The following is a 13305-nucleotide window of genomic DNA, read 5'->3' as shown; positions in this document are numbered from 1 at the left end:
TGCAGGTGACTGCAGTGGTTCCGTCAGTGTCCATACTGAAACGTCTTAGGAAATAACTGGAACAGGACTGGGGGCTTCCTCCTAAAACAAATCCTACAGAAAACACCAACATTAAAGCCCCTGATGTTTTGCCAGTTTCTGGCAGTGAGCTCAATCAACTCCGCCTCTGCTGTAGATCTCCTTGGATAAAAAATGGCTACCCAGCTACCTCTCTCCTCCTCCTCCTCTCTGTAGCAGGAACTGCTCTGGAGAGGCTCTGGGAGGAGTGTGTCCTGGACTGCAGCCAGCACACCCAAACAACGCCGATAAGAATGGCATAGCACAGCAATTGAAAGCAGTCTACAAACCTGCAAGGAGTGATAGTTAAGGAGCAAGCCGAAAGCCAGAGCCGAAGTCAGGCAAACAGAGGTCAGAGTAGTCAGTCCAGGGTCAGGGCAGTCAGAAGTAGCAAGAGTCCAGTCCATTCCAACGTCAAGAGTCAAGGCAACAAGGGGTCAAGATACAGGGAGCCAGTGCAGGCAGCAATCACACCAAAGGATCATGCAATAAACTCTGGCACTGAGTTGATGTCTCTCTGCTCCTTAAGTAAGAGAAATTCTCCCCTGTGCCACCTGAGGCTGATTTGCTAATTGCCTCTCTGCAATCCTCCTGGATCTACGCCTGCAAACACTCTCAGCCCTACTTTGCTTAAAGCAGTGCTTCTCAATTATTTTCTGTCATGCCCCCCCCCCGGAAGAAGAAAACATTTCACGCCCCCCGCGCCACTGTAAATAGTATTTGCTGAGGTCAAACGAGCCCCCCTTTACAGAGCCTCGCGCCCCCCTGGGGGGCACGCCCCACTATTTGAGAAATACTGGCTTAAAGGAAGGCACATCCAGGCATGATTCCTCCCCAGAGTCACCACTAGGCTGTTGCACCACAAGAGGAATCTCACCAGCACTAGGACCTGTCTGAGCCTCCTCCTCTGGGGCTGGGAGATCACAGCTGGGACCTGGTAGAGCAGGATTAACCCCTGGTGTAGCCTCAATTAGCTCTTGCTCTGGAGGAGGCCCATCCTCCTCCTCATCCTCCGAGACCTGCTCTTGGCTGGCCATGACAGAGTGATATAGAGCTAGTCTGTTAGTTCCTCCCCCTAGTGACTCACAGATGTGACTCACTGAAGCTCCACCCCCTCTGCAACAAGCACACTCTCCCTAGAGTTTTTTTTTAAAAAATTAAACAGTCACCACTCAAAATGGCTGCCCAGCTACCTCTCTCCTCCTCCTCTCTCTGTAGCAGGAACTACAGATATATCTAATTATATCCAAATTATGTTGGACTCTATCACCATTGGCCATTCTAATTGGGCCTGATGGGAGGAACACAGGTTACTCACCTCTAAATTGGAGGCCCATTTATGTTGTAAAACATTTCTTGCTTTAGCCTTGAAGGTGTGTAGGATGCTTCCCACATCTCCCTTAGGGGAACATTATACTCCTGATGAATGAATGGATTTTAACAATGGCTATATTTTAAACTGAGGGGCAGGCCTCTACAGTGGGCCCTCACCTTACGCGGGGATCCGTTCCAGATCCCTCCGCGTAAGGCGAATTCCGCCTATGCTCAAGCCCCATTGTAAACAATGGGGCTCGTGCACAGTGGCGTGGCGGCGCACGGGGCGCAATGGGGGTGCGCACCCATTCAATTGAATGGGACGCGCCGCCCCTTCCACCCCACACGCGCCCCATGGCTTGAGCGCGTATGCTCAAGCCGCGTAAGGCGCGCCCGCGTATGATGCGGGCACGCTGTATATTAGCAATTCTTATTGGTTTATTCAGCAAGAAGAACAGCTGTTTGTGAAAAACCTTAATAAGGAATACCTTATTAATTTTATTAAGGAAGGATTTTCAATGATTTGAAATTCTTTATACCATTGTCTTATGGTTGTAAGATTTTGCATGGTATATTTTGAATAAATTTTATATAAAAATAAAATAAGGGCAGCTGTGATTTTAATCTTCTGCAAGTCTTTTCAGAAGTAATTCCCACTGTCTTCAGTGGATTTGCTGTCTGGGATTTTAAATCCAAATCCAGATTATGGGTTTACTATAAGGATGTAGATGGCCCCTGGAATAGTGGACTAGATGGGCCTTGCTGTAATCCAGCAAGGCTCTTTTTATGTTCTTATGTATTCCCAGGATTGCCTCAGTGATTCTAGATACATTCTAGATACACACAAATGCCACTTTGCCATTTCCAATGAGAGTCCCTTTTGGCCCTTTTACTCACAGCTCCATGAAATCTTTTTCATCTTTGCAATAGAGGCAATACAAGATGTTGCTGGACTAACTCACACCATTCACAGCCTCCTAAGCCAGTAATAAGGAATGATGATAGGAATTGCAATAAAGTTGTAGAGAGGAAGACAACATTCCTAAAATGATAGTGTTACATCCATTGTTAAACTTTGTATTATTTTGCAGCTTGCGATCCTGGTTACTGGGGACAACTCTGTGGAAGTGTATGTGACTGCAGTAACGGTGATGGCAGTTGTGACCCTGTTACTGGCATTTGCTTCTGTGAAGCAGGTTATACTGGGAGACACTGTGAGCATAGTAAGCCATTAATCATTTGTTGGTGAAGTAGTGATTTTTAGAATAAAGGAGTGGAAATGGCTTTTGCTGATACATGCATCTAGGAGGGAGTCGATCTAGTATTATTTGCAGGATGTAGAGGAGTCTACTTGTAGGAACTCAGATTTCAGCCCATCAGGAAATTTACCTTAATATATATACTCTAAAAGAGAGGATTCCCCCCCCCCCCCACCAAGCATGTCATTGAGGCATGGAGCTTCCTGTTATGTATTGATGTACAGGTTAAATCTCCCTTATTCAAAACACTTGGGACCTGAGATGTTTTAGATTTTGATGTGAGGTTTAGTTTTGTTTTGTTTTGTTTTGGAATATCTGTATTTGCATAATTACATACCTTGGAGATGGAACCCAAGTCTAAACACATATACATCTTATGTATATATTTCATAAACATCTTATATACAGCACCCAAAGGTAATTTAATACAATATTTTTAATAATTTTGTGCATGAAACAAAGTTTGTGTACACTGAATCTTCAGAAAGCAAAGATGTCATTATCACAGCCACCCTTGAAAAAGTGTTGGTTTTTGGAATATTTAGGATTTCAGAATTTAGGATAAGGAGACTTGGCCTGTATCATAGTCATACTCTACTTTTCTACCAAAAAAGTGTGCCAATTAGCTCTTATGACAAAAAGTGAAACAACGTATTTGTGCATCTTTACCTCCCAGGAATTGATTTAGCCCATTTCTTTTCTTTAAAAAAAAAAAGGCGGGGGGATCCTTTAAAATTTATTTTTAAAAAATAAATAAATTCTGAATGGTTTCTTGAAGATAGGAAACAAGCATTGCCTGCATAGATATCCATAAAATATATGTTTGGAAATATTTTCCTCACCCCCAAAGAGATAGCTGTGCTTAGTCCACACATGCACTTGTATGTAATTAAAAGAATGGAAAGGAAAGAAAAAGAAGGCTTCTGCTTCTTCTTTAGATTAATAGCTTTATTTTAGTACAATATGTACATTTGTGGATGACTATCCACTGCCTCAGATGCATTGAAACGCTCTAAGAAAGTTGCTTGCCTCCACACTCCCCTCCCTCCCTCCCTCCCTCCCTCCCTCCCTCCCTCCCTCGAGCAAGCCTTTTAGGAATTTGAATTCAACACCCAATACCACATTGTGTGCATTGTCCATATTTCCTCAGAATGGCAATATCTACACCAAAACTAGGGAAAAATTACTTTGGGGGGGATCATCATCATCATCATCATCATCATCATCATGCTTTTTTCCAAAATTAAAACTCAAAGTGGGTTTAGAATTTAAAAGAACAATACAGTTGGCCCTTGGAACTCACAGGGGATCCGTTCCAGATCCCCCCCACCTTGTGGGTTCCATAGGCTTGAATGGGGTGCATGCATGCGGGGCATGCGCCCCATTGACATTAATGGCAGTCACCCCTCCGTGAATTTTCAAGTCCATGGATCTCAAGTCTGTGGACTTGGAGGGGTGACTGTATAATTAAAAACATACAAAAGGGAGCATTATAACAGAAATAAACTAATGCAGTATTAAAACACATAGCTCATTACAAGGATAAAATAATAATAATAGTAATAGTAATAGTAATAATACATTTTATTTATATTTCCCGCCTCTCCCAAGAATCGAGGCGGAATTACATCAATAAAATAATACAATAATACAAATACAATACTGAATTTACCACATGCCTATTAGTTCTCTAAAAACAGTTCATCAGTAGCCAATAATCATAGTCAAGAGTGGAACATCATAATAAGCTTTTATATGGAGTCCAATGGATAAGCCTACCAGCTTAAATACAGTTTAAAAAAGATGAAAACTTTTAAAAACAGTATAATTAAAACAGTACAACACTCCTAGCCCATTTTTAAGACTTTCTGTTTTAAAAGCCTATCTGAATAAAAATGTCTTAGTCTGCTGATGGAAGGACAGCAAGGAAACAGCTATTCTGGCCTCCCTGAGAAAGGAGTTTCAGAGCCTGAGGGCAGCCACTGAGAAAGCCCTCTCTTGTGTCCCCCTCATCCTCAGCTGTCCTTGCAATGAGGGTGGGACTGAGAGAAGGGTATCTCCTGAGAATTCTGGGGCTGCCACATAGCTTGTGCCCAGAAACAAACTGGCAGCCAGTGGAGCTGGTTCAACAGGGGCACTGTGTGGTCTCTGAAACATTCCCTAGTTAACAGTCTGGCTGCAGTTCTTTGGGGCTTCAAAGGCAGCCCCAACAGAGCATATTAGAGTAGTCCAAATGGGATGTAACTAAGGCATGTACAACCATAGCCAAATCTGGCATTTCAAGGAATGGGCACAGTTGGCACAGAAGCTTTAAATATGCAAAAACACTCCAGATCACTGCAGTAACCTGGGCCTCCAGGTTCAAAGCTGAGTCCAGGATTACCCCCAAACTGTGAACCAGTGTCTTCAGGGAGAGTGTAACCCGCTCTAACCCCATCTACAATACCCCAACTACAGGTCCCTGAATTCTTCTCCCAGTAGACCAAAAAAGGGAAATTTTCAAGTGGTGGTCCACGCACACTGCTACACTCTGTGGCTATTTTAAGACAAATGTCTTGAAAAGCAAGATCAGCCTTTCAGTGTTTGTGCATGTGGCAGCCATTTAAACTAATTGATGACCTTTCAGAATTGATGGCAGGCCTATGCCTGATTTTGTCCCTTTTTGTCTGTCTCTTTTTCTGTGTATGTAGAGTGTCCCACGGGAACCTTTGGCCTAAGCTGTAAATACAGCTGTCAGTGCAAGAACAGAGCTGTCTGTGACCACATGAGTGGAGCGTGTACTTGTGCAGCTGGCTGGATGGGAACCTTTTGTGAGAAAGGTATTATCTCATAGAATCATAGACTCATCTCCCTCTCCTTTCCACTCTTCTCTTCTCTCGGTTTCTCCTCAAAAAAACCAACAAAGAAGCAATGCATTCATCAATGGTGATGTTTTCTGCAGATTTTTCAGTCTGATGTAATGATCACATTGATCTGTTCAAGAGGCAAGGATAATTTACCAGGCAAATGATATCCTTGACAAGTGCAGACAAAATAGCCACAGTTTCTTAAATATGGTTAAAGAGATCAGGAGCCCAGGGCACAATTGGGTGCTTCCCATTTCGTTCATGGGCAAATCTATCAGTAATTCATTGCAGAACCCAGGAGTGTAGCTGCAGGGAGGAGAAATAAGGGCATTGCTGCCCCCCCCCCCATATAATTTTATGTGCCCAATAAAATTTCCCTTCAGTTTCCAAACTGAAAGAAAAAATACCATTTAGGTATCTAAAGGAAAGGGCCAGACAAAATATCCAAGAGAAGGCAAACACAGCAAATGTGCGTTCTAAGTGTGAATTATTTTCAGTGTCTCACTTTTCAAGGCTTGAAATTTGTGAATTGAAAGAAAATATCATTGTGGAAGCAGAAGTCTTATTTGGTAGAGGGGGAGTGTAGTTGTGCCCCTGGTCGAAGCTACAGTAACTGGAGTAACCATTCCTCCACTTAACCAGGATCCTTCATTTCTGTCTCTGATATAAAGAAATTTAGCAGCAATTCTATGTAACAGCAAGTAATTCTATATAACAGTAGTGGGAATCATGTAGCCCTTCAGATGTTGCTGAACTGCAACTCCCATTGGCATCATTGGCTGTGCTGGTTAGGGATGCCAACAACACTGAAAGGAGTAGGTGACTCTTAATTCTTCTATATGGGATTACAAGCACAGCCTGTTGCATCTTGCACCAGACCTTTAAAAAGGGTCCTTCTTTTTGTAGTATTTTCCAATCCTATTCTGCAGAAGCTGAGCAGGCATCAGTGAAAAGACTGAAAATGAGTGGCACGCTTCCCTGAAAGACAGTTTGTCAATCTCCACTTGCGATGTGAAGTCATAGAATTGGCTTACTTTTTTAGGCCACTATCAGAACTTGGGGAAGTTACGTTTTTGACTATAGCTCCCAGAATCCCACAGCCAGATTCACAACTGTGCTGCAGCCTAAATACTAACTTTTCCAAGCTCTGATCATGGTGTAGATGGGCTGACAGTAAGACTTAAGCTATCTACTTATGGTCAATGTCCCTTTTGTGTGCCATTCCATTTCCATTCCATCAATATACAAATATGGTGTTGGAGGGGGGAAGGGTTGCTTGTCTCAAATTTACCCTACAACAATCCCAGTTTGGCAGGGACAGTCGCGGTTCATCATCAGCTGCCCCACTTTACCAGCTCCTTTTAAAATGCCACAGTTTCTCTCTCTTTCTCTAATTTTCCCCTTTTGTCTTTGAATTCTCATTTTCTCCTTATCTGGGAGTGTGAAAAACAACTGTACAGGAATCTTCAAGAATCACATTCATCAGGCATATTTAGCAGGCAGATTGTGTGATCAGACTATGTGTTCTAGAACAAGTGGCAAACTCCTGCAACACACTGGCCTTCCATGGCACAGGCACATGGATTATTTATCAGGCAATATAGGAACTTTAGGAATAGTTCCTACAATGCAATGTGTTGCTTAACAACAGAAATGAACAAATACTGGGGTTGAGGGACTCTACTGAACGTCCATAGGACCTTGAAGGACTCACATACTCTTGTTGGGTCATCCTGCAACTTTTTAAAACTTTTTTCTATTTTTTTAAATGAACACATTCCCCTTAGTACTTAGGGGGCAGAGGAAGCCATTTTACCATGTTCCACAGCCTTCCCAAGCTGTTTTGGGCCTCAAGGAGTCCCTCCCCCCCCCAAGCAGGAAGTAAATAAAACGTCCAGTTCTTTTCATTTTAAATTTTTTGGGGCAGGGGACATGGCAAAATTTCCCCTCATAGCCCTTATGGGGCATTTACTCACTAAATAATTAAATGTGAGAGACTATAGTGACCTCTAAAACAGCCTTAGGAGCTTGTCTGTGACTATACTTTTCCCCACCATTATTTTACAACATTAATCACAATATAACAGTATACGCTATTTTACACACACACACACACACACACGCACGCACGAAAGAACTTTAGATTACTTTCTGCATCTACTGATCCACTGTCAAATGCTGCAAAGTTGCTTCACTTCCCAAAGCTGGACAGAGAAGAAAAGCAAGCGACACTCTATTTTGAATAAGTTAATTAAGATAATGTTAATTTAAACAAGTGTTTTGCCAAAAAAATAAATAAAAAATAAAAAATCTCTAGCTCATCCTATTTTAGAAACTTGTATCTTCCACACTGACTCTTTTGCACTGTTTGTCACCCATACGTGTTATGTTTCTTGTCAGCGCATAAGAATATGTGCCTGTTTCCTCATAGAAGCATATTGCTCCTTTGCAAATTGCACATCTATATCTTGCATGCTCCTGCTGCCTCCTAGTGGACTCTAGGGTAGTTTGCAGCATTTGGCAGAACAAAAAACTAAGTGATAGGAAAAGTATCATAGGCCCCATACAGACAGGCCAAAATAAAGCTACTTCGGGTCACTTTGGAGGTATGCTGTTTAAATAATGCATGTGTCCTAAGAGTCCAGAAGCCACGCCTAAGCCACGATCTAATCCTAAGGACTGGAGCACAGCTTTGGCGCAGCTTCTGGCCTCTTAGGACGCATGCATCATTTAAACAGCATATTTCCAAAGTGACTGGAAGCAGCTTTATTTTGGCCTGTCTGTATGGGGCCCTAGTACCCTTATGGAGATCAAATAGCAGTACGCTAGCGTTTTGAGTCACAGGACATTTCCCTCTGGGTCACTTTAAAAAACAACAACAACAGAAGACATTTATTTATAAATAAATAAAGGTTACTAACACAGTGGAAAAAAGCCCCCCCCCCCCATTTTCAGTCACCTTCCTGCTTTACAGATCCTATTTTGGGAGAAAGGCAGGATATAAGTGCAATAAATGAATAAATAAACAAATACAGATTGATTATGCTAATTTGTATCCAGTGCAAAATTCTTCTAATTCCTTGTTAAATGAGGTGGTGGCACTGTGGGAAAAGAATGCATCCCTTACTTGATACATCTTTCCTTCCTCCTCACCCTTGCTGTGGCACATGCAAAGAATCTATGTGCCCAAATGAAATAAGATGCAAACAATGGGTAAAGCTACTTGACCATATAAGCATTTAATGTGGCTCCTGTCTCAATTAATTTTGGAGTAGAAATACTACTGTAATTTTTTATGTTTGAGTTCCATCATGACTATTTTCCCACTGGTAGACATTCTAATTGGTTACTTTATTCATTGGATATGAGGAGTGGCTGGATGTAAAGTCTTTTATGGTAGTTAAAGGGAGGTGGGGGGGGGGCGGGAGAAAAGATGCTTGATGTACATCCATCTTGATGGGTAACAATGCAGAGGTCATCATAGTAGCCGACTCAGAAGGTTTCACATCTATGGGGAAAGATGCAATGGGTTATGTTTAGCTTGGAGAAGAAAAGATTGAGAGGTCATATGATAGCCATCTTAAATATCCAAAGGAATGTCATGTAGAAGATGGAGTGAACTTGTTTCCTGCTGTTCCAGAGACTAGAACGTGAACCGATATATTCAAATTAAAAGTAAAAAGAGATTCCACAGAAACATTAAGAAGAACTTTATTGTAAGAACTGTTGAGTGGAAAACATTACCTTGCCAGGGGATGTTCTTTGGTGATCTTTAGGCAAGCTGGACAGGCATCTCTCACGAATGTTGCAGTTGTGTATTCATCCATGGCAGGGATTAAACTTGATGGCCCTTGTGGCCCTTTCCAGCTCTAGGAGTCTATGGTATAAAGTGAATCAGTCTGTATAAATGCTGTTTGAAGGTGACCTCACATAGGTTTTGTGGGGAGAGAAGCAATCAACCAAAAAGTAAGAGAAAGGAGTGTTTCCTCCTTCCCTTCCTTCTCCTTGTCACCCTGGAATACAAGGCTGAAGCTTGCTAGGATGCAGATCATGGGATAGATAGGGTCCATGGGATACAGAATTCTTCCAAGGGGTTCAGCACCTGGTGATATGGGAAACTATCTATAGGGATAGCAATTTAGCATATGGCCTCAGCACAGTGCATTAAATAAGGATATATTTAATTGATTTGCTTTCTTCAGTGGATAATAACCCCAAGCACAAATGAGGTGTCACCACTGTGTGATGAGTTAGTACAATAAAGTGCCTTCACTCCTGGAATGCACAAAAAGTCACCCATCCAAACAGTAAATGTGTAAATGTTTATGTGTTTCTTCAATTATTTAACACCTAGATAGGAGTAATACTAACTTTTATTGGCCAAGATGCATACTGCAATCAGCTACTGAACTTAAATCATGAGATAATTATTGCAAACAGGCATTGCAGAATAAATCCTTCCCTTCCTTAAGTAGGAGTCAATTGACATAGATTATCACCAACCTTGTGTAAATGTAAATTTCTAAAAATTGATTCTTGATGTCTCATGAATCATTTGTTGAAACTCCCCTAAGACCCAAAATGGACCTTGTTTACATAGTGATTGTGAGTCAAGTATAATCAGAGCAAATCTATTCTCTAGTTTTTTTCACTTTTCTAGCCAATGTGCTACTGTAGGACTCTGTGGGAATCACACAGAGTGTCAACAAGTTTTTTGTGCCAAGAAATACAAAAGTGAATGGATGTTTACTTCTTCTTTTGAGAAGTTGTGCTATTGTACTGTTTGATTTTACACAGAGCATAGCAAGAGGATCCTGCAGACTATTTAAACAGTGAATTCCGAGCTGGAGGCTTCTAGGAATCACATTTCCTCCATTTTGGGGTATTTGGCTAGAAGAAGGAAAGTCCAGGGAGTCTAGAATGGAAAGAGACAGAAACGTAACCTAGGGGGACACACTGTTTTTGCCCTCTGTTATTACCTGGTTTATTCTAGAAAGGTATTAAAGATAATTGTTTTTGTTTGTTATTGTTATTAACAAGCATACTTAAAAGTCCAGCCTACAAAAGTTAAAAAAGCAATCATATTATCAGAAAATTTAAACCAATTAAAAACATAAATCATTTGAACAATAACCACAACAAATAAATGTCCAGCATGTTTTACAAGGCCTGCTTCCCTGCATTATAAGGTTTGTGCAATAAACTCCTCTGTCACTTAGAGCCTGTACAGATGGGCGTTATGTGCTGGCATGGGGATGTCGTGTACGCCGCCTGCTGCCCCCATACTGCCCCCACGTAGTCATCATGCCATGCACCAAATCGCGTGGGGGGGCATCACCAAAGTTCATCTCCTGTGGTCACTTCCCTCCCAATGTTCCAGTGTGGTCTATTGTGGTCTCCTCTGGTTTCAGTTTGACAGTTCTCTCTATCTGTGTCCTATTTTGCCCAACTTATTTTTATTAATAGCACAACCAGTTTCCTGATATTTTCATAGAATCATAGAGTTGGAAGAGACCACAAAGGCCATCCTGTCCAACCCCTTGCCATACAGGAACTCTCAATCAAAGCATCCCGAACAGATGCCCATCCAGCCTCTGTTTGAAGGCCTCTACAGAAGGAGACGCCACTACACTCCAAGGGAATGTGTTCCACTGTCGAACAGCTCTTACTGTCAGGAAGTTCCTCCTAATGTTTAGTGGAATCTCTATTCCTGTAGCTTGCATCCATTGATCTGGGTCTTAGTCTCTGGAGGGGAAGAAAACAAGCTTGCTCCCTCCTCAATATGACATCCCTACAAATATTTAAACAGGGTTATCATATCACCTCTTAACTGTCTCTTCTCTGGGCTAAACATACCAAGTTCCCTACATCGTTCATCATAGGGCATGGTGAACGATTTAGGGAACTGTGGTGAAAGAATTTCCACTTTCACACTTTAAGCTGTTTTCTGTTTTAATGAGGGTTGCAAGGTCCCTCATTCAGTAACTTTCAGAAGCAGCATAGCTGGGGATCTTTAACAGTAACTGCTGTTTCTGCCTTTACCTTACAACAGTATCAAATATTTTGTATTTATATATCCAGTTGTAGAGAGATTTGGTGTTTTTAGTTCACATACTGCCTTATTTCCAGTGCAAATCCAAATTCTGAAATGAAAATTTATATTCCTAAAAGCTCTGTTTTGTTAGAGTGGTGAGGAGCCTAGGGGAAGAATTTTGTTTTCTGGTATGGCTCCTACACATATCAGAATCACATCGTCTTTATTTTTCTGTCCTTAGCTTGTCCAGATGACTTTTTTGGGATTGACTGTGGCCAGATATGTGACTGCAAGAATGGAGCTGACTGTGATCACATCGCTGGAACATGTCAGTGTCTTCCTGGCTGGATAGGACCCAAATGCGACCAATGTATGTATTTATTACAGCAGAGTCTCCAGTAAAATCCTCACTGCACTACTCAGAATGCCTAAGCTAAGATCCAGCCACACGTGCATGCCAGATACATGAATGCAGCATGATTTATCCAGCAATTTCCCTTTTGGGAGTTTCTCAGTGGAATTCCCCAAGGTGCATTTTTTGCATTCCTTCATGTTCGAAAAGCAGCTTGCAGGTTGCTGGCAAGAATGGCTAGGCAGTCAGTAAAGAAATAAAGTTAGTTGTGAATTAACTATTGGTTATGTATGCATACAATGCTTTGTTGGATCAGAGCTGGACAATATTGGTTCCTATAGAATATAACAGGGTTTGATTAACAAAAGTATATGATGCCAATTACCATCTGATGGTCTAGCTATTTTAAATTATTTCCACATGCTGGCTGTGATTTCTCTCCTCTGTGTAGGTAACCGCATCCATGCATTATATCTGACACTACCCTTAATCACAACAGATTAATTTTATGGGGACATTTGAAAAGCAGATATTTCCATGGTGCATTCACTTTTTGGAATCACTGCAACATGGGATCCACATGGAGATGGGTCATGAGAAGAAGTTCAGCCTGCAAGCAAATCTTTAGTGATCATGTTAGCCCAATTCATACAATTTATTTCTATGTAGATCATATTTATGATGATCTATTGTGAAAAAACCCTTCATCTGAACTCACCCCTTGGTGTGGTGGTCTTATAATACAGGGCTAAAGGACTCATGTTCATCCAGATATTGTAGAACTCCAACCCCCATCAGCCCCAGTCACCAGGCATAGTGGGAGTTGGGAGTCTAACAACATCTAGAAGGCCAGAGTTTCCTCATCCCATTTGTAATTCATTATATTTTTCTTACGGTGAATTGTTGGGCTTTCACGCCTTCCTTTTAGGAGACTAAGCACAGTACAGAGCACCAAAAAACGGCGCCCTGCCAGCACCTGTTTTCTCTCCGCAGGGAAGCTGCAGCTGCCAAACCACATGGCTTCCCTGTGGAGTAAAAAGAACAAGTTCTTTTTACGCCACAGCTGCAACGTAACAAGTGCGCCACTGGCGCACTCATTACGCAAGCGCTGCACGGTGCTGTGCGGATGCTGCGTGGTGGTTGCGTAACAATGGCGGTGCCAATGTGTACAGGGCGCTGCCATTTTGATGCCCTCATCACGTGCTAGGGTTGAGGGGCATCTGGAAGTGCTGCCCTGAGGCAATGTTAGCACGTGACGAGGGCGTCAGAAAGGGCCGGTGTGTACCAGCCCTAAAACTGGCCTTCCCTGGATATACACAATCAGAAATAGAGATTTCCTAAGGTAAGTGTAACACCCACTGGATAAGTTTGTTGTTGTTGTGTGCCTTCAAGTAGTTTCTGACTTAGCCAGTATCATGGCTCCGTTCAGGAAGTATTGTGGTG

General features: G+C 42.0%; 1 protein-coding gene across 1 annotated transcript in view; it reads left to right on the top strand.

Moving 5' to 3' along the window:
• The window catches only part of LOC149318034 (uncharacterized), a 99331-nt gene that overhangs the window by 32290 nt on the left and 53736 nt on the right, over positions 1 to 13305 (top strand). Inside the window, exons 12-14 of the mRNA XM_089508897.1 lie at positions 2463 to 2594; positions 5321 to 5449; positions 11752 to 11880. Of these exons, the coding sequence (XP_089365023.1) occupies positions 2463 to 2594; positions 5321 to 5449; positions 11752 to 11880 (390 nt within the window). The remainder of the gene's footprint in view (positions 1 to 2462; positions 2595 to 5320; positions 5450 to 11751; positions 11881 to 13305) is intronic.

Source organism: Sceloporus occidentalis, unplaced genomic scaffold (assembly GCF_023333645.1).
Source record: "Sceloporus occidentalis isolate IW3139 unplaced genomic scaffold, rSceOcc1.0.p SCAF_2, whole genome shotgun sequence".
Taxonomy (NCBI): domain Eukaryota; kingdom Metazoa; phylum Chordata; class Lepidosauria; order Squamata; family Phrynosomatidae; genus Sceloporus; species Sceloporus occidentalis.
This window is presented reverse-complemented; position numbering and strand designations above follow the sequence as displayed.